The sequence below is a fragment of the Sorex fumeus genome, unplaced genomic scaffold (genome assembly GCF_029834395.1).
Source record: "Sorex fumeus unplaced genomic scaffold, SorFum_2.1 ptg000015l, whole genome shotgun sequence".
Classification (NCBI taxonomy): Eukaryota; Metazoa; Chordata; class Mammalia; order Eulipotyphla; family Soricidae; genus Sorex; species Sorex fumeus.
This window is the reverse complement of record NW_026606072.1, coordinates 2,692,835-2,714,686: the sequence shown is the minus strand read 5'-3', so window position 1 is coordinate 2,714,686 and position 21,852 is coordinate 2,692,835. Positions and strand designations below refer to the sequence as shown.

At 42.8% G+C, this 21,852-nt stretch overlaps 1 protein-coding gene across 2 annotated transcripts in view; it reads left to right on the top strand.

The window, feature by feature from the left end:
* Positions 1-8,802: 8,802 nt before the first annotated feature.
* AGXT2 (alanine--glyoxylate aminotransferase 2) overlaps positions 8,803-21,852 on the top strand; it is a 59,232-nt gene continuing 46,182 nt past the window's right edge. The window contains exons 1-3 of one of the 2 annotated variants that reach the window (XM_056112165.1): positions 8,803-8,935; positions 19,504-19,589; positions 20,875-21,059. In XM_056112165.1, coding sequence (XP_055968140.1) covers positions 8,848-8,935; positions 19,504-19,589; positions 20,875-21,059 — 359 coding nt within the window. In that variant the 5' untranslated portion in view covers positions 8,803-8,847. Of the gene's footprint in view, positions 8,936-19,500; positions 19,590-20,874; positions 21,060-21,852 lie in introns of both variants that reach the window. The other variant, XM_056112164.1, reaches the window with a different exon arrangement.

The following is a 21,852-nucleotide window of genomic DNA, read 5'->3' as shown; positions in this document are numbered from 1 at the left end:
CCTTATGTTGGAATTGTAAATTACATTTTATTAATTATATTGGGGGGGTGCATATCCTTTGGATCTCAGGGTTTATTTTTGGCTGTGCACTCAAGGGATCATTCCTGGCAATGCTCAGGGAACCTTTGGGGGGCCAGGGATCAAACTCAGTTCAGCCACATGCAAGGCAAATGCCCTACATGCTGAATTATTGCTCTGGTCCCTTTTTTATGAGCTTATTCTAACTGGTTGAGACTCATGTATGGAAATCACAAAATTTTTCTCATTTTGAGTCTGTGTCCTGAACCTTACTGACCCTAACTATTAGGTCTTGTAATTTGTAGATTCCTTGTATTTCCCATTTTTGCAGTCTTATCATCAGAAAAAAAGTTTCTACTTTTATCATCCTTGAACATCTCGTTCCTTTTCCTTGCTCAATCTGCTGATGTTTGGTTTTAGGTATGACAGAATATTGGTAGAAGAACAGTGGACGTGCGCACACCCCTGACTTAAAAAGAATATTACTTAGCGTCCAACATTAAGTTTAATGTTTCCTGTAGTTTTATGAAACATTGTTTCCCGTAGTTTTTTAAAGATTGCCTTAGTATTAGAGTAAATAAATGTCTACCTATTGTTAGTTTTCTCATATTATTTTACCCTGAATTACTAACAAAACTTAGTTTTTTTCTACACATAGTGCTATGAAAATGTTGTTTTTCTGTTATCAGTGAATATGTAAACTTTACAGGAAAAATCAATTTAGAAAAAAACCATTTCATATTAAACTACTTTCACATTCTTATAAAAATCCAACTTAGACACTGCATATTTTTGCAAATTTTGTTGTATTAATTTACTAAGATTTTTGAGATTTTTTTATGAAGTCTCCTATTGTTTATAGTATTTTCTGAGTTTATTTGTAAAGAAGTCAGACTCTATCTCTAGGATTATAAGATTTATTTTTCTTGTAATTCTATCCATTATGTATCTATAGGTATATATGTTGGTAGGTGTATCTAGCATTAAATGTTCAATCTTTCAAATGAACAATCCTATTCATTACGAAATATGTTCCATCTTTATCATTACTGATTGTCTTGAGAGCATGTTTTCTGGTTTGTTTTTTATTTTGTTTGGGGGGGGGAACACCTGGGTGTGCTCAGGATTCTTCCTGGCTTTGTGCTCAGGAAACACTCCAGACAGTGCTCTGGAGGCTATAGGTGGTGCCATGGATTCAGACTGGGCACAGCTGCATTCAAGACACATGTTTAATACCTGTCTCCCCTGCTCAAGGCTGGTTTTGCTGCTACTAACGTTGCTGCAAAAGCTTTCTCTTGGCAGTTTTCTCTGGTGGGTCTCCTGCTCTTATTACTGTTTTATAGCACTATGATGTCAGCGTTCTCGCAGCATAGAGCTAGATTTTGTTTTTCTCGTTGCATATGAGACGATTTTTTCCCCTTTAGGTACCATTTTCTCTCCTGCTACAACCTTTCTTCATTTTCCTTTTGCTGTCTAAATCTATTTATAATTTAAGCTAGCCAGTTCTGCAATAATCACTATAGGAAGAGAGAATAATTAGCAGTCTTAATTAGATACACAATTCACTGTATATGAGGACCCAAATTTAGCTATAACTTTCTCCGCAGCAATTACCCTTGTCAGAGTGACCAAGTTGTAATGAATCTCAAGTTGTTGTAATTAGAAAAAGACTAAGCTCTGGTTCTAAAATACAAAGGAAGGAGTAAATTGACATAGTCAACAGCTAACATAAGGACTTAGGTACAAAAAAAATTCCTGCCGGGCATTCTGACAAAGAGATATTGGTTTTGTTATTCAAGACCCTACTTATAAATACAAATTTTCTCAATTATGTTGTCTTTCAGTCATTCAGTCATGTTTATTTATTTTTTTTTTTTTGGTTTTGGTTTTTCTTTGGGAGCCATACCCAGTGGTGCTCAGACTTACTCCTGGCTCTGTGCTCAGTGGGTCAAATGTGGTTTGAGGTATTGAACCTGGATCGGCCTGCTATGCAAGGCAAGCACCCCTACACTATTGGCCATATGGGAGGCAAACACCCTCTCCCCCTACCCTAGCCTCTCTAGCCCCATTTTTCTTTATAACTCAATAGTGCTCAGGGACTGCTCCTGGCTTGGTCATTGGAGGGCCACTCCTAGCAGTTCTGTAAATCAGACTTGGAGCGCCAGCAAGCAAAATCTGCACTCCTGCCCCTTGCAGTGTCTCCCCAGCCTCCAACCACATGCATTATTGAGCAGTACTCGCTGAGCATTGTGTGCTTGGCACTGTTCATGGGTGTGATGTGTCTAATGGGAAGACTGAGCTAGCCCACGTGTCGCAACGTCTTGCAAGGCAGACCTTTTAAGAATCTTAAGTCCAATAATTTTATACAAACTATACAAAGAGTTAGTCTTAATAAATGAGAGCACTTTAATTTTTGCACTGTTTTTTATGAGAAATAAAAAAGTCAGCAGTCTGAGAAATCCTAAGGATCACAGCTTCTGAGTCATCACTGTATCACTGGATCACTGTCATCCTGTTCATCGATTTACTCAAGCAGGTGCCAGTAATATCTCCATTCATTGCAGCCCTGAGATTTTAGCAGCCTCTCCTTACTCGTCTTTCCCAACGCTGCCATATTGGAGGCTCTTTCAGGGTCAGGGGAATGAGACCCATTATTGTTACTGTTTTTAGCATATCGAATACGCCAAGGGTAGCTTACTCTGCTGTGCCTGTAGAATCCTCTCAGTAGCTTGCTGGGCTCTCCGAGAGGTATATTTCCCTCTATGATTTGTTACCTACTATGCTAGGCAACAAATTTGAGTCATATCTCTATGTAATTATTCTCTTCTCTGCACTGTAGTGTCCACACCTTCCACTTGCCACAGTTCTCATTGCCATTGACTGTGGAATGGAATACCTGTAATATTACTTTCATGTAAATTGGCTTTGAAAAGAAACCTTTCCAAAATATTCCCCTTTCCTCATTTCCATGACATCTCAATGAACTAGAAAAGAAGAATCCCTTTGGGCAAGTTGCTATTTTTTCTCTGCACCTCTTACAGGACCCTGCTCTGTTACTGGCAGAAAGCCTGGGGGCAAAGAACAAAAGTTAAAATACACTCGTGACTAAACTGACAGGTCACTGGTGAATCTGTTCGCCAAAAACTTTTCTATAATTATTAACAAGGCAACAGAATTTTCATGGGTTTCCATCTTTCAATTATTTCTTTTGAGAAGAAATTCCTATACTCTCTTTCCTAGGGCTGGAGTGATAGCACAGTGGTAGGGCGTTTGCCTTGCGCACAACCAGCCCGGACGAGACGGGTTCGATTCCTCCGCCCCTCTCGGAGAGCTTGGCAAGCTACCGAGAGTATTCAATATGCCAAACACAGTAACAAGAAGTCTCACAATGGAGACGTTACTGGGCCCACTTGAGCAAATCGATGAACAATGGGAGGACAGATCCTCTTTCCTAATGAAATGTAAATATTCTATACAAAATAACTCATTATCTGAGAAACAAAGATTGACGCGCTGTCCTTCCTATTCACCAATCAAGTAAATCAAGTAAACCTAGGTGGTTACTCATTTTCTTTTTCTTAGGAAAATGAAGAAATTTCTACATAATCTGCTTGGCTAAGAGAAAAATATCTGGGGTAGATATCTTCTAAAGTTCCTAATGACATAAAGATATTATCTGTTAAATGGGGGTGTTATCTGTAAACGTAGGGACAAGCTTGAACTCTACTTCAGTGGCATGATAATCTGGAAGGGAACAGCTTCTTCCTCAGGCCAGCTTTCAGGTTCAGAGGACATCATCATTCTAAAGAGACCCAACTACTTTGAGAATATTTTGTGCACTGCCAGTTGAGTTATAAAATAATGCCATGTCACTAAATGGCGTTTAATTTTTGTGTAGTACTATAGCACAGCGGTAGGGCATTTGCCTTGCGTGCAGCCAGCCCGGCCGAGCCAGGTTCGATTCCACTGCCACTCTCGGAGAGCCTGGCAAGCTACCGAGAGTATCTCACCCGCACGGCAAAGTCTGGCAAGCTACCCGTGACGTATTTGATATGCCAAACACAGTAACAAGAAGTCTCACAATGGTGACATTACTGGGCCTGCTCGAGCAATTCGATGAACAACGAGAGGACAGTGACAGTGACAGTGACAGTGACTATTGCTTAAACCCAGGACCTCACCTCACACATGCAGGTCATAGATTCTACCTCTGAGTCACAATATTTACCATCAAAATTTATTTTAAAGATGCATGCTTTTTGGCCCAGGATTCCTTTCTGAGGGATATCTAAAGGGGGGAAAAAACAGCTATTCTAGTGCACAACATTCTAGGCCCTAGGATTTTGGAGAAAATATAGCTACCCGCTAGTAGATCAACCAAGCCAAATATTAGAAACTTCTCATTTCATTTCTAACACGCAGAGTTTGCTAGTTGATACTCTTGCCATTCAAGAAAAAGCTGAGAATACTGAAGATCAGTGTCTTTTCTTGAAAACAGCAGATAAGTGAGATTTTTGAGTGAATTGTCACTCTGAAATCTAGAGATATGGGTGATTCCTGAGAGCAAAGAGTAGCTTTGTCTGTAGTAGAAGCCCAATAACTAGTAGATACATGGTGAATGGTTTTGATAAGTTGCTATAGGTTAAGTGTAGATTAGGGTGAGAATGAAAAATTCTGGGATTGTTTTAGGAATCTGGAAGACTCTGAACTTCTGTAGGACTTACAGGAAGTAATATATTGAGTTCTTATGAGAATAATACCTCCACTTATCAATTGTGTTGCATAATGTGCTCAGAGCCTTCACTTTATGAAGGCTTATTTTCCAAGAGAAATTACTTTCCAGAGTCCTGTATCAGCTGTGTGATGAACATGTCATTTCCCATTCAAGCCTCTAGCATTGTACATCACCTAATGAAGGGATTTGGAAAGGAAAAAAAAAAAAACAAACATGAAGGACTTCAAGAAAATAGATCTGAAAAACTAATGCCCGGGAAAGGAGCAGAGGGTGAGAATTTTAACCTAGCCCACTGAAGAAATATTTGGAGAGAGAGAAGAAAAGAGCCTGCAATAGAAGCAGGCAGGGGGTGGGGTATGAGGGGTGATGGGAGGGAACCTGGGGACACTGGTACTGGAATATGGTATGCTTGAGGAGGGTATTAGAATACTGTACGACTGAAATCCAATCATGAACAGCTTTGTAAGGATCTATCTCACAGTGATTCAATAAAAAGGTTTAAAAAAAAAGAAAGAAATATTTGGTAAGGTCACAATTCAGAGATATAGAACCACTAAAAGCCTAAGATCTAATCCCAAAATTTTAGTACTCTAGTATAATAACAGCTCCTAAGAAGATGAAGGTAAAACCTCACACTGAAGTCATATTGACGTCAGTTACTATTGCTTGGAGTATGAGATCCAGTTTTCATCAGAGTTGTTGGAGGGAAGTTGCAGAGGGGCCAGAAATAGTGCAGCAGTTGGGGTGCACATCTAGCAGTGCTGAACAAAATTTGGCTCCTTGCATGGCACGGTCTCCAAGCACCACACACTGGCAGAGACCTTGTGGGCCTCAGAACCCCATATGCAGAGGCATAGCATCCTCGGCCCAAGCACTGAGCACTGATCAGTTAGCAGTGTTAGTATGGTTAAGCCGGGGACTATGGGTTCCCAAGTGGTGAGACGGACAGAAACGTGAGCACGATAATACAAAAGCAGAAGGAGTTTTATTCCAGTATACTGGGATCAGCTCTCTCACCCACAGAGCGGTCTCTTGATAGTGACCCCGACCTTCAAGTGCAAGCAGTTTATATAGGGTTTGATTACATAAGCAGTACATGCCTTATTGTTTCAGAAAAATCTGACTTAGTTACTAAACGGAGGTGTTTCGGCAAGTGTCTAGGGTATGTGTTGGACTCTGATAGGCTTGTGGTTGCTGGGTACATTCTCCATGGTTTCTGGCACATTGTGATTGATTGAGCCCACTTGCCCATTTGCTGGGCCCAGGAACATTCCAAGGGGGTTCAGGTTGGCTAGTTACACATTGTTTCATTGCTGGGAAACTGAAACTATTTCAGTTCCCATAACTGAACCTGAGGCCCAGCTGATTTTGCTGATTTCTGCCCATGTCATGGAGTCAGTTTTGCCCATACAGTATGAGTATTTCCAGTAGCTCCAGAAGTCTACTTGAGATTCCCCCCTCCCCCAAAAAAAGTTTTTAGAGATGTTACAATGATTAAAAATAAAGAGAAAATAAAGTCTTCAGTCTCAGATATAACATGTAATGAAGTCATCAAGTAACTTAAGAATAACTAAGATTAATGTGAAGAATATAACTGGTAAATTAGATACTGTGTGGAACAAAAAAGATAGTTCAGTGGGCTAGAGCATAAGCCTTCATATTCTGAAACCCTGGATTGATCCCCAGCACTTTCATGGTCTACCAGGAACAACTTTGAGCACTGTGCTGAGAGTAGTCCTCAAGCAATGCCAGATGTGGTCCAGAAACCAAAAAAAAATGGATTATCTTTGAGATGTTTATAAGACTCAAAATAGAGGAGAAGAAGCAGTGAGCTTTCAGGTAAGGAAGAGACTTTCCCAAAGAAAAATGCCATGATTTTTTTTTTTAAAAAACGAGCAGGGAAGTAGTTGGAACAGAACCTCCAAGAAGTATAAACAATTCTATACCTGCCATTCTCCAGGTGCTGAAAATCTGGAAGAAATGTACTCAGAGCAACTTGGATAAATTTTAAAAACATGTTTCTGAGTGGGAAACACACACACACACAACACATACACACATAAAGTGTCTGAGCGATGCCTCCATGGCTAAAAGCACCTGCCTTGCAAGCCTGAGATCATGAGACCAGTGCGTGCGTACATGTGCCAAATGCAGCACTAACAGCTCCACTGTCTGCCATACCAGTGTCACAAGCATGTGTAATGCCCAGCACCTCGCCATCTTGAGCAAGCACTGCCACTAGCCATGCCCATGCGCCACAGCCAGATGTGCTGCCCCAGTGAGCACTCAGCCAGACCATAGCAGAGCCACCACTAAAGAAGTGTGACCACTGAGCCAGGGGGAGGGTTAGAAAAGGGGGGATGTACTGGGGGCATTGGTGGTGCAGAATGTGCACTGGTGGAGGGATGGGTGTTTGATTATTGTATGACTGAAACTCAAACATGAAAGCTTTGTAACTATACCTCACGGTGATTCAATTTAAAAAAAAAGAAGTGTGACCCCCCAAAAGTATATGCAGAGGCACCAGAAGCATGTACAATCCCTGTCAGCACAACAGTGGTGAAGGGCAAGGAAAGAAGGAAGAAAAACAGTATGTATTTACATCAGCTCAAATTGCAGTCACCGAGAACAATGTACACTTCTTAAGACTATGTAGGAATCAAAAGGTGTCTATTAAACACATTGAGTAGCTGCCTGTGGTGATTAGGAGTAAGTGGAGGCTGGAGTGACAAAAGAAATTTTCAGAAATTTACATAGAATAAAATTAAAGTACCCACCTCCTTAACTCCCAACTCTGCCTCAGCCAGACCCCAGCATTGCCCACGGCTGCTATTCAGAGCTTTTCCACACTCTTCTGTACCTCTCCTTCCCAATTAAACTTTACTTTTCTTCTAAGACCTCTGATATCATTACCAGTTTCTAATTTTTTCAGTCACTTATGGCATGTCCTACTTCTCTTCCTTATTCATACCCGCCTTTTCTCGTTCTGAACCTCCCAATTAAATATTGTCCCTCCCTTCACGTTCCTTAACCCCCTCCTCTGGAGAGAAACTCGGTTGAGAGAGAAGGAACCACTATGACAATGATCACCTAGGACAGGAACTGAGTGCTGAAAGTAGGTAAAGGGATATAGCAGATAACCTTTCAGTATTTGTATTGCAAACCATAGTGCCCGAAAGGAAAGAGAGGGAGGGGGTGGTGCCTGCCGTAGAGGGGGCGGAGAAGAGAGGTGTGGGGCAGGGTGGGGGGGAGATCTGGAGACATTGGTGGTGGGAAATGTTCACTGGTGGAGAGACAAGTGATGGAACATTATATGACTGAACCCCAATAATGAACAACTTTGTAACTATGCATCTCACTGGATTTAATTAAAGAATAAATAATTTTTTTTTTTTAGGAAATAGGGTGCTGGAGTAATAGCACAGCGCGTAGGGCATCTGCCTTGCACGCAGTTGACCCGGGTTCAATTCCCAGCATCCCATATGGTCCCCTGAGCACTGTCAGGAGCGATTCCTGAGCACATGAGCCAGGAGTAACCTCTTTGCATCGCCGGGTGTGACCCAAAAAAACAAACAAAAAAATGGTAAAAGGGGCCGGAGCAATAGCACAGCAGGTAGGACATTTGCCTTGCAGGCAGCCGACCCGGCTTCCATTCCCAACATCCCATATGGTCTCTCCGAGCACTGCCAGGAGTAACTCCTGAGTGCATGAGCCAGGAGTAACCCCTGTGTATCACTGGATGTGACCCAAAAAGCAAAAAGCAAAAAATAAATGAATTAATTAAAATAATAAAAAAATAAAAAATTGTCAAAACTAGTCCAGAAAGACCTTGGCTTTTTCTGTCTGCTTTCTCCCGTTTCTCTCTCTCCTTCCCTCTCTCCTCCCACTTCTTTTTCCTCTTGTTCTGCCATGGAGGTCTTCTGAGCAGCCCTGAGGGCTTTGTGCTTGTCCAGGTGAAGCCAGTGACCAGGCCAGGACTCCCACCTAGCGCTCCTCCCCTTCCATCCGAATGTCAAAGTCCAGCCTGCCTGTCTGTGCGCAGAGGAGCCCTTCCTGCCTCAGGCTGCCCAGAGATTTGCTTCTTGCTGGGAGACATGACTCTAGCCTGGAGACGTTTGCCTGGAGCTTTACACCTGCACCACTCTGCTGCCAGGATCACTAAGACACGTCCATTCCGGAGTGGTGAGTGGATAGCAGGGGGCCGTGGGTAAGCGGAGAGCTGGTGATAATGGGGACTGACAGTCCAGAGACGGTTGCCTGGAGCTGTTAGGCCTGACTGGGTTCTGAGAGGGGGCCTCAAACCTAGGGTTTTCACCCTGTGAGATGCAAAGCCTTCTTCTCCTGGGTGACACTTGTCCATGCCCTCCTTTATTGAGAAATGCAACTCTTGGATACTTTGATTCTGCTCTGCGCAGGACCTGAAAATTGAAACGATGTGGTAGCTTAGCTGTAATATGAAAGAAAAAGAAAAGAAAAACAATACAAGATAAGGGATCAAATTCACTTAGTAGATGCTCAAGGATGCACAGCACTGTAGCACTGTCCTCCCATTGTTCATCGATTTTCTCGAGCGGGCAACAGTAATGTCTCCATTGTGAGACTTGTCGCAACTATTTTTGGCATATCGAATACACCACGGGGAGCTTGCCAGTTTCTTTCGTTTGGGCGGGATACTCTCGGTAGTTTGCCGGGCTCTCTGAGAGGAAACGTGGAATCGAACCCAGGTTGGCCGCATGCAAGGCAAATAACCTACCCGCTGTGCTATTGCTCCAGCTCAAGGATGACAACTTAAAAATTTATCAAGCATCCTCACGCATTTCTGCCCTCACTGTTGGTGAGGAAACTGGGGCTTGAAGTAGCACCATTTTTCCCCTCCAGAACCTGAACTCTCTCCTTCCACCTTCCGCTCACACTCTTCTCTCTCTCTCTCTCTCTCTCTCTCTCTCTCTCTCTCTCTCTCTCTCTCTCTCTCTCTCCCCCCTCTCTCTCTTCCCCCCCTCCAGAGATAATGGCAATGTGAGGCAGACCGGGGAAACCAGCCTTAGTTCTTCACATCCCTCTTGTTTTATTCGTGTTTCATCTTGTTTCACTAGAACTCCACCCGCTCACCAACTTCTCACCCTAAACAGGCAGTAAAGATCATTTTTCATTCCCCATAAGGATTATTTTTGTCTTCCTTTACACTCTTTCTTTCCTTTTTCTTGTTTCTCCTTCCTCTGCTCTTTGTATATTCCAATAACTGCAATTCTTTGAGATGACGCCCTCGATCTACTGCTTTAAGTGCATTATCTCCCCATTTATCTGCAACCTGACTTTTGAGAGAGTTCTGTGATCTCCTTTCACAGATGAGAAGGCACAAGAATTAAAGAACTTGGTCATGGGGTATGATGCAGCCACGGGTCAATCTGTACCTGTGAGGCAAGTGCATCAGCAGCCTGATGGTGCCTTCAGACTTACAGATAACCCCAAATTGCTGCTGTGCCTTTGGCCAGACCTCAACAACTTGGGGCCAAGTTCACCAAGAAAGTAAACGGCCAAAAGTTAGGTATGTGGGAGACACACCCACAAACCACCTTTGGCTCAGCTATATAATTGGAGGCAAGGCCTCTCTGGTTCCTGATCAAACTGCTTAATGGCCATGATCCCAGAGACTCAGAAACAATTCTTGGAACCCAGAAGCTTTTGGCAGAAATACGTCCAGTCCCCACAGTAGGTTACCGGTGCCAGGCCACGCCAGGAGGGAAAGGGTGCTGTCCCTCTGCCTGCTACCCCTTGATGGCTTGGTGGCCACCATTCTCCAGAGGGCATTGAACAGTCACTTTTGGGCCCACAGTGACGAGTCACGCAGGGCCTCACGGGATGGAGGTAGAGCCGGCTCTTTCCTCCCTGCCTCAATGAGACCCTAGGTCACTGCCCACGAATGGCCTCTCTGGCTCCTGATCAAGCTGCTTAACGGCCATGATCCCAGAGACTCAGAAACAAATCTCGGATCCCAGCGGCTTTTGGCAGAAATGCATCCAGTCCCCGCAGTATATTACTGGTGCCGGGCCACCCCACATGGGAATAGGTTTTGTGCCTTGACCTGTTCCCCCTGGCGGTCCAGTGGCCGCCATCCTCCAGAGGCCACTGGACAGTCAGGTTTGAGCCCACAGTGACGAGACAAGTGGGAATTAACAGGATGGAGGTGGAGCAGGCCCTTTCCTCCCCCCACCACTGAAACCCTCAGTCGCCGCCCACAAATGGCCTCTCTGACTCCTGATCAAGCTGCTTAACGTCCATGATCCCAGAAACTCAGGAACAAATCTCAGAACCCAGCAGGTTTTGACAGAAATGCCTCCAGATTTAATTGTTAAAATTTCAGAATTCCAAAATCATATGTTATTCATAACCAGCAATAGAAAACAAATCGCCTATGGTTGTGTTTTCAGCAGATCTGAGTGTTGGGGTAAAATACCAAATAATAATGGTGGGTCTAGTGTCAAAATATTGAATGTAATCAAAATAGAGAGGGAGTAATGTGGAAATCATCTGCCCCACAGGTAGGGGGAGGGTGTGGGATGGGGAGTATACTGGGGATTTTTGGTGGTGGAAAATGGACACTGGTGAATGGACGGGTGTTTCATCATTGTATAACCGAGACTTAAACCCAAAAGCTTTGTAACTGCTCTCACAGTGATTCAATAAATAAATTTAGAAAAAAAATTTAGAAAAAAAAAGTTTTAACAAAGTAAGGTAGAGTTCATGCCCAATTCAATCCGCCTAATCAATGACTGAATAAATAACAATACTACTACATTTAAAAAAATAGAACTTGGACAAAGGCAGAAGCCAATAAAAGACAATGGAATCCAGAGCAAAGACCATATGATGTCAAATTTAGCACCATGCCCCTCTCCAATCCCTTTCCCATGCTATCTTCCTTCTTTCCTTTCTGACCTCTTTTCCTCAGTCATAAGTCTCACCAGAACATCTTGGAAGCCCAAGAGTTCCCAAACAAGACTTGAATCATACCCAGCATCTTATGCTCAGCAAAAGGCATGTTATATATTATATTATTAACATAATTATATATTATGTTGTTGACAGCAGAGAAAAGGCATACCCTGACTTTTTGACTGCTCTGAACCCTGAACATTGTGAAGTGGGACTGGTACTAGGTGGTACTAGGTGTCTTAGAAATAGCAGAAGAGGCGCATATGCTGCCCAAGCCCAGTTGCTGCTTGTGCCCACGTGACCAAACACATGTGGTGCCTGAGCACATGTGTCGCCCACATCTCCCCTCTTGAGATGTGTGCTTTCATGCTTTCATGTCTAATGCTGGGATGTGTCTAGGGGCTCTCTCCACCCTTGGAGAAACCCACAATCTCTCCTGAGCATCTCTCTCTCTCTCTCTCTCTCTCTCTCTCTCTCTCTCTGTCCCTCAAAAACCTTTCAAACAAAATCTATTTATCACTGTTATCACTGTTATCACTGTCCTCCCGTTGTTCATCGATTTGCTCGAGTGGGCCCAATAACATCTCCATTGGAGACTTTGTTGTTACTGTGTTTGGCATACTTCAAAAAAATAAATTTTTTTGAAGAGGGGTGGAGAGATAGTATAATGGGTAGTGCACTTGCCTTGCAAATGGCTGACTTAGGTTCAATTCTGTGTATCCCATATGGTCTCCCTGAGCTCCACCAAAGATCCCTGAGTGCAGAGTAAAGAATAAGTCCTGAGCACTACTGGGTGGGGCCCAAAAATGGGGAGAGAGAGACAGAGAAAGAGAGAGAGGGGGGAGAGAGAATAGCAGGAGTGAATTAGTGCCTGAGACCTTCATCAACTCACCAGAGACTTCTTAGCATTGCTCTGCTAAGGATGCAGGAGTGCTCTGCAAACCTATGCCAGGAATGCCACTCTCCATCTGACCTTTAAGGACTTTATCTCAGCTTTCTTATGAACTATGCCTGAATATATGCCTGCTTGTGTTTATCCAAACACACTCATCTGCATGCCTTTCTCAATAAAGTGCTGTGCACAGATATTCAATCAACCAGCCATTATTGCAGTTAGTAATTATGCACTGAGACCATTGTCACAATGAGCAGAACAAAACTTCTGCCTTTACGATTATCAGTGGGAGAGACATAATATAAACATAAACAAGTAAATATAGTTGGTTGGTTGGTTGGTTGGTTGGTTTTTTAACCCAGCTGAGACGTACACTGTGAATAAGCCAAATAAGAGTGAGGAATAGAAACATAAAGTGGGAGTAGTCAGGGAGAGTATTCCATGGGGAGATCATCATGTGTTAAGTGTAGTTGATTATGCAAAAGCAAATGCATCACAATCCTTGGATAATACCAATTTTCATGCTGTGGGATGTAATGATCATACAATAATCAAACATGCCTATGTCTGACATGTACAATCACTTTGTAAATAGCTACACAGAACTGTAGAAGAAAATTCTTTGGGGTATAAAAGGGCTGGAGAAAATATCCCAACAGCACCTCTTTTCTTACTAATTAAGTAGTTATTGTAACATGTATGACATTTCCAGGGAGGTAAGCTATGTGCCTCTCACACGCCTTCTCACTCACAGGAGGGTGGATGGAATTCAAATGAAACCCATTTCATCAACTTTTTCAAGATTTCTCCAAGAAAGGAAAATTTTCAAACTAGCCCTACAAGGGATCCCCCCACCTACACAGCTCCAGGCAGTTCCTGTTGAAGAATGTAGAACTAAGGAAACCATTTTCAATCCCAGGAGGGGACCCTCAGAGAAGGCTGCCCTCCAAAGTGCTAGTCAATAGGAAGGATGTTTGCCAAACTGGGAATTAGGCTGTGGATGACGCAGCTGGCTTGGGCTCACTTCAGCAAAGAGACATTTGTTGGAAGACTCTGAAAGGAATAAAGGGGCTAAAAGAATCAGCAGGAAGATGAAAGGGTGGGCAGGATTTGGCATGAAGAATACAGGGGACGACTTCCTGGATTAGCAGTGATGCCAGGACAGAACAGCCTCATCTGTGTGTCCTGGCTCTGATGCATGCCTACATATAAGTAAATGCACATACCGATTCCTCAACCCTGGTGTTTACTCAGGTCCCTGACAGAAGCCTCTCATTCCTCCATAATGCCCATCTCATGCCCATCCCTTGGCTCGCCCACTGGGAAGAGGGCACCAGCTGGCACTGTGCTGGCACTCAGAACTTGACGTTGGGCATAGGTGGTGACACAGAGATCCCAGTGACTATCCCTGTAACTTCCCATGGACCATGAGCCTGTAAGAAAACAAGAAGTGTCCTCCCTGAACCTGAAGCTCAGCAGGAGACAGAAGGAAAAAACTCTCCTCCACCAACCTTGTCACTGCCCCTTATTTAAGTGGACCTCAACAGACCTCCTGGGCAGTTGGCAGTTTCAAGCTCTCATCTCGTAGGGGGCTGCATGGCAGAGGAGAATTGAGAGAGGCCCCTCATTTGATCCATCACTGACTCAACTCTAAGGGACCTAAAATTATCTTTCTCCCATAACTCTTTGGCATACTAAATATCAAAAGATATGGTCACTTTTTTTTTTTCATAAAAAATGGCACATATTCTCTAGTTTTCTTTGGGGGCCACACCCAGCATTGTGTTCAGGGGTATCTCCTGGCAGTGCTCAGAGGACCATGCAGTGCCAAGAATCAAACCTGGGGCTCCAGCATGGAAAACAAGCACTCCAACCCTTGAGCCATCTCCCTGGACCAAATTGTTTCAGCTACCTAATATGTTCTGCTATTAAATGCTGTTAAGGCTGGAGCGATAGCACAGCGGGTAGGGCGTTCGCCTTACAAGCGGCCAACATGGCCGACCCGAGTTCGATTCCTCCGCCCCTCTCGGAGAGCCCGGCAAGCTACCGAGAGTATTCGATATGCCAGACACAGTAACAACAAAGTCTCCAATGGAGACGTTACTGGGCCCGCTCGCTCGAGCAAGGCATAAGTATCATTTTAATTACTTCTTGGGTCAAAGTGCAGCAGGTAAGTTGCTGGCATCGCATGTAGCTGACCCAAGTTTGATCCTTGTATTGCGTATAGTCTCCTAAACCTCAACAGAAAATGACCCCTTAGTACAGAACAAAGAGTATACCTTGGGCACTGCCAGGTATGCCCCAAAATCCAAACAAAAAATAAGTTCTATTACCCATGTCTATTGAGTCTTTTCAAATTTTTATAACATTTTTAAATTGAAGAGTAACAAAGCACTTGATAAGTACCTTAGCTTGTATTTATCTGTTCAAAATACTTAAAGCTGTCTGTGGCTATTTCAACAAAATCTTTACAAAGAGAATTTGTAGGAGGCCACATTGTCAAGTGCCCACAGAAATTGTATTTTTCTCAACCACCTTGTTCAACAGTTTTTGTTTTTTGATACTGTTATTTCAGAGGGATAGAAAACATACTTAAACTAACTTTGTAAGAATGAGATAGCTAGAAAGTTAAAAACATCACCCACCTGGCCATTATTATTATATAATAGGAGTGTTGATGTGATCCAAATTGAATGGCAGTTTTACCATCTTGAATTTTCTAGGGGACCTGAGATGGAAATTGGTAAGTTGGATGAAAATCATTACCTGGCATTTGTCTTCAGTATTGTAATTTTAAAGGCAACATCAGGGGCTGGAGCGATACTACAGCGGGTAGGGCGTTTGCCTTGCATGCAGCCAACCCAGGTTCGATTCCCAGTATCCCATATGGTCCCCCAAGCACCGCCAGGAGTAATTCCTGAGTGTATGAGCCAGGAGTAAACCCCTGTGCATTGCCGGGTGTGACCCAAAAATAAAAAAAAATTAAAAATTAAAAATAAAACAATAAAATAAAAGGCAACATCAGACCTGTTAAATGATCAGAAAAAACAAACCCCAAAATTTGGCCATACAGAAAAAGATCTTGGATTCAGTTTGATTCACTGGACCTCAGCTTCACCATCTAACATCCCTCTTGTCATTCTCTTCCATTATACATTATACACAGCTCTCATGTATGATAGGTATATGAGTACATGCACACATAGGATTTCCAAAACTCCAAAAGAAGTTTTAATAACCCTCAGCTCTTAAGACACCATTTAAACTTAAATGTTTTCGCATAAATAATGCAGGAGATAATCGTGATATTCTGACTTTTCTCTGAAAAATAATGAAAATTAAAGAATTTTTCTTTCTTCTATAAATTGTTTCTGTTACTATTATTTTTTATTTGAAGTCATATTGTGAGAGAGAGGTGTAAATAGACTTGTGAGGCATTGTCAAGGTTTAGTTCGTGAGGGCTGGAGATATGGTACAGCAAGTAGGTCACTTGCCTTTCAGGTGACCAACACCAGTTCAATCCCTTTCACCCCATATGACCCCTTGAGCAACACCAGGAGTGATCATTGAGTGCAAAACCAAGAGTAAGTCCTCAGTATTGCCAGGTGTGCACCCCAAAAATTCTGTTGATATGCTGACTAATTTTTCCCAACTTGTATGCTATGTGTTTTTATTCCTTATTTCTATCTTTTATCCATTTATTCCTAAGGATATGATTTGTTTTATATTTTAGTAAATTCCTAATTCCAACCAGTATAGTTAATAAATGAACAAAACCTCCCTGATTGTTTAGAACGCAGTCTTTCTTGATCAAATCTTTCTCTCCAACTCTCTTCCTCTTTAAACCTGCTTTCCTGATTTTCATAACCTTTAAGTCAAGAAGGCTTATAGCCATCTCAAAGGGCAATTCCAGTTTTTCAGCTAGGAAAATGAAAGCGAAGAAGGAAGTGAAGGGAGATCAAATTCCTAGAAATAACTCAGAATTTTTTTCCATCTAAGAGTAACTCAGGTAAGGACACAATAGAAAGCTTTTTAAAAATTTCTGAGAATTTCAATTCTCAGAAAACTTATGCTATCACTTTTTTTGGTCATTTTTAACATGAACCCCCCAAAGCCACTTGCTTTTAAATCAAGAGCAAATTAATGCCATTAGTGCTTATGAAGAGCAAAGAAAAAAGTGAACGCAATCTCTGAAAGAGAACCTATTCAGAGCAGGTACTTTCCGGCTTTATTTCAAAATACCATTGCATTTCTCGGGACTATGACTTCATAGCCATACAAAACACCAACATTTCATCCATGGATTCAAGTCTTCATGCTGAATAAAAAACATCATTTCCTCCTCCTGTAAAATTACCTCAATGTTGACCTTTAATCTTCATCATTGCCAGTATTCTTTTCCACGGGTACTTAAAAGTTCTACAGATATTTCTTCTAACTCTAGATTCATTGTTCAATGCAACTACAAACGTCAAAATCTGTATGGTGCCTCATAGTGTCTCACTGATAAAAATTTTTTTTAAAAATCAATAATTTAGTAAAACTTTATGAAGAACAGTAAAAAGTTATAATATCTAAAAAAATCTGTATGGTGGGCATTGGGGAAAAAGAGGAAGAGGCAGAGGTTCAGGGCTGCTTTTGTCCCAGGGTCCGAGAGGAGAAAGCCAAGTCCCAGGTTTGAATACTGGCAGATAAACTGAGCTGGGTGGGGAAGAAGACCAGCATGATTACTACTCAATTCCTCTTTTGCAAACCACAGCACCCAAAAGAAGAGAGAGAACAAAAGGGAATGCCCTGCCACAGAGACAGGGTGGGATGGGGGATGGGGGGTGGGAGGGAAACTGGGATTAGTGTTGGTGGAGAATGGGCACTGGTGGAGGGATGGGTACTTGATCATCGTATAACTGAAACCCAAGCACAAAAATTTGTAAGTCTACAACTGTACCTCATGGTGTTTCACTAACAAAAAAAAAAAATCTGTATGGTGGGAACTGGGAGGCAGTCAGGGAATGAGCAAAGAGCAAAAGTCAGGGAATCCAGAAACTTGGAGTTTTGGGGGTTTTTTTTCTGTAGATGACTAGCTCGGTGATCTTAAATGTATTTGCCACTTCAGAGTGCTTTCCTCATTTTTCAAATGAATATTTTAACAAGACAACAACCAAACACCTAAAGCCCCCTCCTAGCTCCAAATATTTAACCATCCCTCTGGCTCAGTTCTCTTTACTGTGTCTTGGTCTTGGGTTGTGATAGTCTTTGTGTTGTCATGTTTGGGCAGGAGGTTTTGCCTATTAGTGAATCTTGTTACTAGAGTACATTGTCTGGCACCAGTCTCCTCTTGACCCTGCAAGAAAAGGTCAAAGTCTTTCATTCTTTGTTTATGGAGATCTCAGCACAACTCTGGGACTAACCCAGGAACTGGGAGTCAGGGTCAGGATCTCAGTACCTAAAAAATACTTCTATTCACCAAAAAGATTATTTCCAGTATTGACTGCAATGGCAAAAGTTTGATTCACTGACAAAAGAATTGTAGCCAGGTAACCCTCCCATCCGCCATCCCCCCCCCCCCAATCCCACCTTGCCTCTGTGGCAGGGCATTCCCCTTTGTTTTCTCTCTCTTTTTGGGTGTTGTGGTTTGCAAAAGAGGCATTGAGTGGCAATCATGTTTGGTCTATAGTCTACTTTCAGCATGCTTCTCCCATCCTGGGAGAATCCTCCCAACCCCCTTTATTTGGTGCTCCCTTCTCTATCTGAGCTGCCTTTTCCCCTAGCATGTGTGGCTGGCCTCCAAGCCATGGAACAAAATTCCTGGTACTAATCTCGGCCATACCTCATGGTGTCTCACTAAAAAAAGGTAAAAAGGTAAAGGTCCTCCCGTTGATCATCGATTTGCTCGAGCGGGCCCAGTAAGGTCTCCATTGGAGACTTTGTTGTTACTGTGTCTGGCATATCGAATACTCTCGGTAGCTTGCCGGGCTCTCCGAGAGGGGCGGAGGAATCGAACTTGGGTCGGCCATGTTGGCCGCTTGTAAGGCGACCGCCCTACCCGCTGTGCAAAATTTAAAGAATAAATAAATAAAAGGAAAAGGAAAAAAAAAGAAGTGTAGCCAACACAGGAGAGGGAATATCCCCAAGCTTGCAGGGGACCTAGGGGAAAGAGATCCTGACTTCTGCCAACAGACCCTGTGCCTTCCTCTACTGGACTGGAGAGAAACTCTTTCTTTTCAGCTCCTAAAAATTCATTATTGAGATGCTTCCATTTAAAATCCAAATTAAAGCCTCATTTAAATGATTTCATTTTTAAACATAAACAAAATTGCATGGTTCAAGTAAGTGCTGGTGATTATTACAAATAAACCCAGGTGCTGATTCATGGAGAATTTTATCTTTTTTTTTAATATCCTGAATTTTCATCTGAGGAACATAAAGTAACAAAATAAGAGACTAACACCCAAGAATAGCCAAGATAAGTACCAGGAGGTTCACTCCATGGCTTGGAGGCCAGCCACACATGCTAGGGGAAAAGGCAGCTCAGATAGAGAAGGGAGCACCAAATAAAGGGGGTTGGGAGAATCCTAACAGGATGGGAGAAGCATGTTGAAAGTAGACTATAGACCAAACATGATTGCCACTCAATGCCTCTTTTGCAAACCGCAACACCCAAAAGGAGAGAGAGAACAAAAGGGAATGCCCTGCCACAGAGGCAGAGTGGGATGGGGGTATGGGGGTTGGGAGGAATACTGGGATCCGTGGTGGTAGAAAATGAGCACTGGTGGAGGGATGGGTACTTAATCATTGTATAATTGAAACGCAAGCACAAAAATTTGTAAGTCTACAACTGTACCCCTTGGTTTGTCACTAAAAAAAAGTAAAAAAAATGTATCCTGAATTCCTAGTGAATCTCAACTCACTTCTCTGCTAGTAGGTGCTTTCTGGTTATCTGCTACCAAGCTCAGTCTTCACACAAAACCCAGAATGCCGCCCTGTGACTTCAAACCTGAAAGATACCAGGTAAGTGTCATAGTTTTAGGAAAACTCAAAAGAGGTGATTCTTCATGGCAAGGCTAAATTGGTTTTCTCAAGAGATAATGTACTCCTGTCCATGCTTGTCCCTAAGTTGTTGCTGGTCTTTCCTCTGGGTTCTTGGAAACATCTGGATCTTTTTAGTCTTTTAATACTATATTGAATGAACTGGGGTGTAGGTATGAGCAACCAAGAGACAAGCAGTACAAGACAGAGAAGTAACAATAGAGATTTACAATACACACCTCTGTTGTAAATACCTTCATGTGTATCTATGTAATCACAAATATGTTGGCACATATTGGTTTTTAAAAATGTTCTTGTGAGGGGCTGAGGAGATGGCGCAAAGCATGCAGAAGGTCCAGGTTCGGTTTCCCAGTACCAAATGGTCCCCCAACCACCACCAAGAGCCCGAGAGTTTGGAGAAGCCCTGCACTTGGCCAGGTGTGACCCAGAAACAAACAACATGTTGTTGTTTCAGCTATTTCACATAGTTTTGAATAATCTGACCTTCCTCAATCTCTTCAAAAGTAATGTGAACATTATTTACTTTCAGACTAATATAAATTGTCACATCTCTCCTCTCTTTGCCCTTCTCCTTGCCTCCCCCTCTTCCCAACCACTTTATTTTGTATGATACTCATAGGTAAGAAACTGTAGAATCAATGTATGGTCAGGGGGTGGAGGCACAAGGAAAAGAATAATGGGAGGGAGGTTTGATCAAAACATGAACACATGCCAGAATTTTTTTATCTGTAATTTTCCAAGAAGCTTCAGCCAAAACAGAGGCAGGGATGGGTCTTATTTCTTGCGACATTTAATTTCAAAGTCCTTTTGTTTCATATTATTTTTTGTCTTTGGTTCACACCCAGCGGAAATCAGGGCAGGGAACCATATGGGGTGCCAGGGATCATATTGGGGTTGGCCGCATGCAAGGCAAGCACCTTATCCATTGTGATATCTCTTCAGCCCCCAACGCCCTTTATTCATAGTGAAGATCAACTGAAACCCAAGTGTTCCACTGAGTGGCAGAACAGTTTCATCCAAAGTCTTTCAACCTAGTCTAGAAAGCAACTGAAGGAGCACATACCTGATGCCATGTCTTTGGTGTCCCACCAGGGGAGCATGAAGCAAGCTCACTCCCTTGTGAGTCTCTGTGTGCTCCTGAGGAGAGAAGGGAGGCACCAAGATTTTGCCCTGCTGGGGATCTGGTAAATTCCATGGAGCTCAGAAGAAGGAGGATGTTAAGTTCTTCACTCTTGCCTGTCCACAGTCTCTTGGCTATAACCATGTCCTGGACATCCACGAGCATCACCTCACCCCAGTGCACACCACATACTTCCCGAAGCCCCTGTTGCTCCACCAGGGCCACATGAAGTGGCTGTTTGATCATGAGGGAAACCGATATCTGGATTTCTTCTCAGGAATCGTCACTGTCAGTGTTGGTCACTGTCACCCGTGAGTATCCTAATTTGCGGGCTGAGGGTGATGGGCTTCACTTCAGAAAATAAGGCTAAGAATCATGTTTATGATTCAGAATCCTAGTTAAAAACTCTTTTTTCCTTAGGTATATTCAAATTTTTGGCCAACAGATTCATAGCTATTTCCAGACTCAGAGAAATTACATTGTTTTTTTCTGGACGATGAAATACTTAGTCATTCTTGTTGCACATGCAGCATGCCACGTGTCTGGAACATTATTGTGTGTTTTCTCCTCACCAGTAGCAACATTCCAAAGGGAGGGGATGCACCGAGGCACATGGCTCTCAGAAAACACAGGGCATGAAGGACAAGAAATTCTAGAAGAAGGACTTTCCTCATCAATTTTGAGCCCTGAATGAGGAAAGGAAGGGGAACAGCGAAATCATGCCTTGAAATGTATGTTGGAAGTGTGTGGCTCAGTTGTCCTGGAAGTTTCCTACAGCCTTGAGCATTAATCTACACACAGATATCCCCAGCAGCTACCTCTGTGGTCCTTTTGGTCCTTTTGCAGTCATTTCACTTTAATATCTCTTTGTGTTTGCCTTTAAGAACCTAACATTGGGGCCAGACAGATAAGGCTGACCTGGCATGTGGCCGACCCCTTCCAATCCCTGGTACCAGATATGGTTCCCTAAGCACTGCTGAGCATGATCCCTGAACACACAGCCAGGAGAGAACCCCAAAGAAAAGAATCCAACCGTGAAAGTCATATTAAGTGGATAAAAGTAAGGGAACAAGTCTATGTAAGCTAAATTGGTTTGGTCCCTTC